The 3,457-nt window shown below is 34.2% G+C and overlaps 1 protein-coding gene across 1 annotated transcript; it reads left to right on the top strand.

Annotated features, from left to right (window-relative positions):
- Nucleotides 1–2,048: 2,048 nt before the first annotated feature.
- Nucleotides 2,049–2,918, top strand: LOC107923097 (protein FANTASTIC FOUR 1). Its single transcript, XM_016853306.2, has one exon. It carries the CDS (start codon nt 2,049–2,051, stop codon nt 2,916–2,918), a length of 870 nt encoding a protein of 289 aa, XP_016708795.1.
- The last annotated feature ends 539 nt before the right edge of the window (nt 2,919–3,457 follow it).

Here is a 3,457-nt window from a genome sequence, read left to right as displayed (position 1 = left end):
TAAAAAAATATATTTTTAAAATTTTTTAATACGTTAAATTTAATTTATTCATGTACATCTATCTAGCATTTAGTTAAATGTAAATAATTTATATAGACACATAACTGCGACGAGGAAAGAGAAACAGACCTAAATCTGGGATTTTATTTCAAATGTGACAAATAGCCAATGGTAGCATGACTCCTTTCCCCTTACTATTTAAGAAAATTTTTCTTTTTCCACTGCTTGGTTGGCTAACCTAAAAAGAGAAAAACATTAATGACAAAAAGGGAAGATTTTCTTCAAAGCAATTTCGATGGTTAGGGCAAAGACTCTGTGCAATTGGTACATATTCTTTGTCACCCTCCCGACCATATTCAATCTCAAGTATCACATTTATTCAATAATCGGATTAATGTTTAAATTTAAATAATTATTTAATTTAAAATAAAAAAAAATATTACACATGACTCGATTTTGATTCCAATGTTACCGTCGCTCGAATGCAAGTGATTCTACAATCCTAACCTATCGATCATTTCCATTTCCTGCGTCTGTTGGAATTGAGGTGGAGAATTTTGGACAAAATCTTTGTACAGATGAAAAGGGGGTACTCTCAAATATTGAGTAAATATGCTAAAGATGAAAAGTTTCGACCACCAAATCCAAAGTTGAGATATTTTGTTTATATCCTAAATGCGTGCATGTAGATGGATGTGGGGGTAATAAGGCAGTGTACTGCATTTATATATAAATAGGCTTTTTGGTAAAAGATTATGTTTGTTTGGTAAGGACAAAATAGCATGTCTGCTGCGATTTAAAATTTTGATGATCACAACTCTCTCTACAATTCCTGCTTTGCCTTTGCCAATGTTTAATTTAGCATCCAGTTTCTAAGTGGGTACTCCGCCAGACAAGCAGACAGACATGCCTCTAATTTTGACTTCCTCTTCTTAATGATTAATTTGCACCTACATATTTTAACAACAACAAAAAAGGTATTATTTATTATCATCATCTATGTAAATGCTTAAATTAAGACCAACTAGAATAACAAAAAATTAGATTTTTTATTTTTATTTTTATGGATTGAAGTGTCAGATTTATTGGTTGCAATTTTACTATGATTGAAAAAGGATATATGATTAGTGGTAAATACAAAGTAGCATAATATTAAAATATTAATTATAAAACAACCTTCAAATTCAATTTAACATATTACTTTTAAAACAGGATATTAAGCGCTTTGTATCTTAAAAACAAAAAATGTATATCACTTTCTTTCCATACTTAAAACCCAAGTCATATATATAAAAAATACTAATTGAATTAATATTACGAATCAACTTAATTCGTAACATAAATTTAACTGTAAAATTATTAAAATATTTTTTATCTAATTAATGTTATTATAAATTTTTTTTTATCTTTTCAATACTTTTATTAATCTTCAAATAAAAAGCACTTATCATTCCACTAATAGTCATTTACCAGTGCGATAAAATTTAATTAAGATTAATCCTTTTTTAATTTATGATTAATTCTCGTTTAAAATTTAAATTAAAATCATTTTGTAAAAAATAATATCACACTTTTTTATCATATTTCAATTAAATTTACTGCATTGTTTTATTTGGTTTTATCTATTTTATTTTCTGTGGAATGTGTGGCAGACTAAAAAGTTTGAAGTAGTGCTTTAGTGGGTTTAAATAATCCCCCATTTCCTTTTTCTTTTCTTTTTTTTCTTTTATCCTCAGTTCTAGTATAAATAGTCCCCACCACTTTCACCTTCCCTTCAAGTTCACTGCTTTGGTCTTTCCCCGTCCCCAAAACACCCATCTTCATTTACATCCAAACACCAAATATATGTGTCATTTTTGTTTCTAAATCGAAGGTTTCTCTGTCATTTGCATCCTCACCTCCTCACTAAACTCTAAAAAAGAAAAAAATCGAGGTGAGAGGGAATTTTTTTAAAATTTTTTTTTTCATATAAGCTCCCTTGTTTCTCCTCTGTTTCCTTTGTTGTTGTTTTTTTTATCCCTTGCAACATTTTTTTTTTGGATAAGAAAATGTCGTCAAGTATGTATCAAGGGTTGCAATCATGTTTGGAGGTGGTTGAATCACGGGTTTTGAGGCTGAAACTAGCTCCACCAAAATCAAATTTCCCTGCCTCCGTTGTTACTACTAACCCCAAACCTACGGTGTATAATGAAGAAAAAAACACCACCATCACCAACACCAATGACATGGGCGGCTGGAGTTGCATCCAGTCCCTCTCCAACGCCAAAGCTTCCACCGAGAATGACAAAGTTTACGTCCACCCTCTTGTGAAGCGTTCAGCTTCTAGGCTAAGTGAAAAAAGTCTTGAGATGTGCACCGAAAGGCTAGGGAGTGAGACTGGAAGCGAAGTTAGCGATTGCAGCGATGACATTTCCTTGTTTTCAATGGACACTCGGTCTCAAACTGTGGCTTGCAATATTCCACCCAAACCAAGGGCGATACGAAAAATGAGTCGTAGCAGCAGCTTTCCGCCTCCTTTGACATCCATTAGCGGTTCAAATTGTGTTCAAGTCAAGTCTCATCGAGAAGGCGGCCGCTTGGTTCTTCAAGCCGTTAGTTTCCCTCCCTCTTATACTTACTTCCATGCAGAACGTACCGATGGGAGGCTTAGGCTTTCCCTTTACAAGGATGCTTCCCCAGTGTTCCAGGACCAGGACCAGGACCAGGACGGTCAAGAGGAAGACCAAGAAGAAGAAGAAGAAGAAACTGTGGTAGAGGAAGAAGAGTTTTACGGGGAAACTGATATTAAGGAAGCAAACAGTGGGAATGTCGGGGGTGAAATTGGGACAGGGAAGTTGCCTATTCCAAGCAGCTGCAAAGAAAATGGGTGTGGCCACAAAGGCTTGCTTCATTGGAAGCCATTCTTGGTGGCTACTTGAAAAAATAAAAAGCTAAAAATTGGGAGAATTTGATCATCCCCTCAAGTGATCCCTGATTTCCTAGTTTTCTCCCTTAGAAGTAACCAGTTATTACAAGTTTAAGATTACGTACCATGGATTTCCTAAAATATGCTTATGGTAGTTATTGTCGTTATAGGATCAACCCTTTTGTCCATCTCATGTTACAGTTCCCTTTTTTATTTTTAACTTTATGTTCCTTTTTCCATTTCGTTTAATCTTTGCTGTACATCTACTTGAGTTACTTGCATAGCATGATCAACTCACACTTGCTTTAAGCAAGGATTTACTCAAGGAAATGACATCTCTCCCAATTAAACATACCAGTCGACATCAATCAAGGGCTGCCATAATTTTGTTCAACCACCAAGTGCAGTGAATTGTCTGGTCCCAACCAAGCACGATCGGTTAATGGGGTACCTCTAATTTTTGTGCTCATCGCTTTCATAAGGCACGTTTTGTTGGACCATCACCAATAAATAAATAAATAAAAGAAAAAGGAAACAGGAAAAATTACTACT

The sequence above is a fragment of the Gossypium hirsutum genome, chromosome A11 (assembly GCF_007990345.1).
Source record: "Gossypium hirsutum isolate 1008001.06 chromosome A11, Gossypium_hirsutum_v2.1, whole genome shotgun sequence".
In the NCBI taxonomy this organism is placed as follows: Eukaryota; Viridiplantae; Streptophyta; class Magnoliopsida; order Malvales; family Malvaceae; genus Gossypium; species Gossypium hirsutum.
This window is presented reverse-complemented; position numbering and strand designations above follow the sequence as displayed.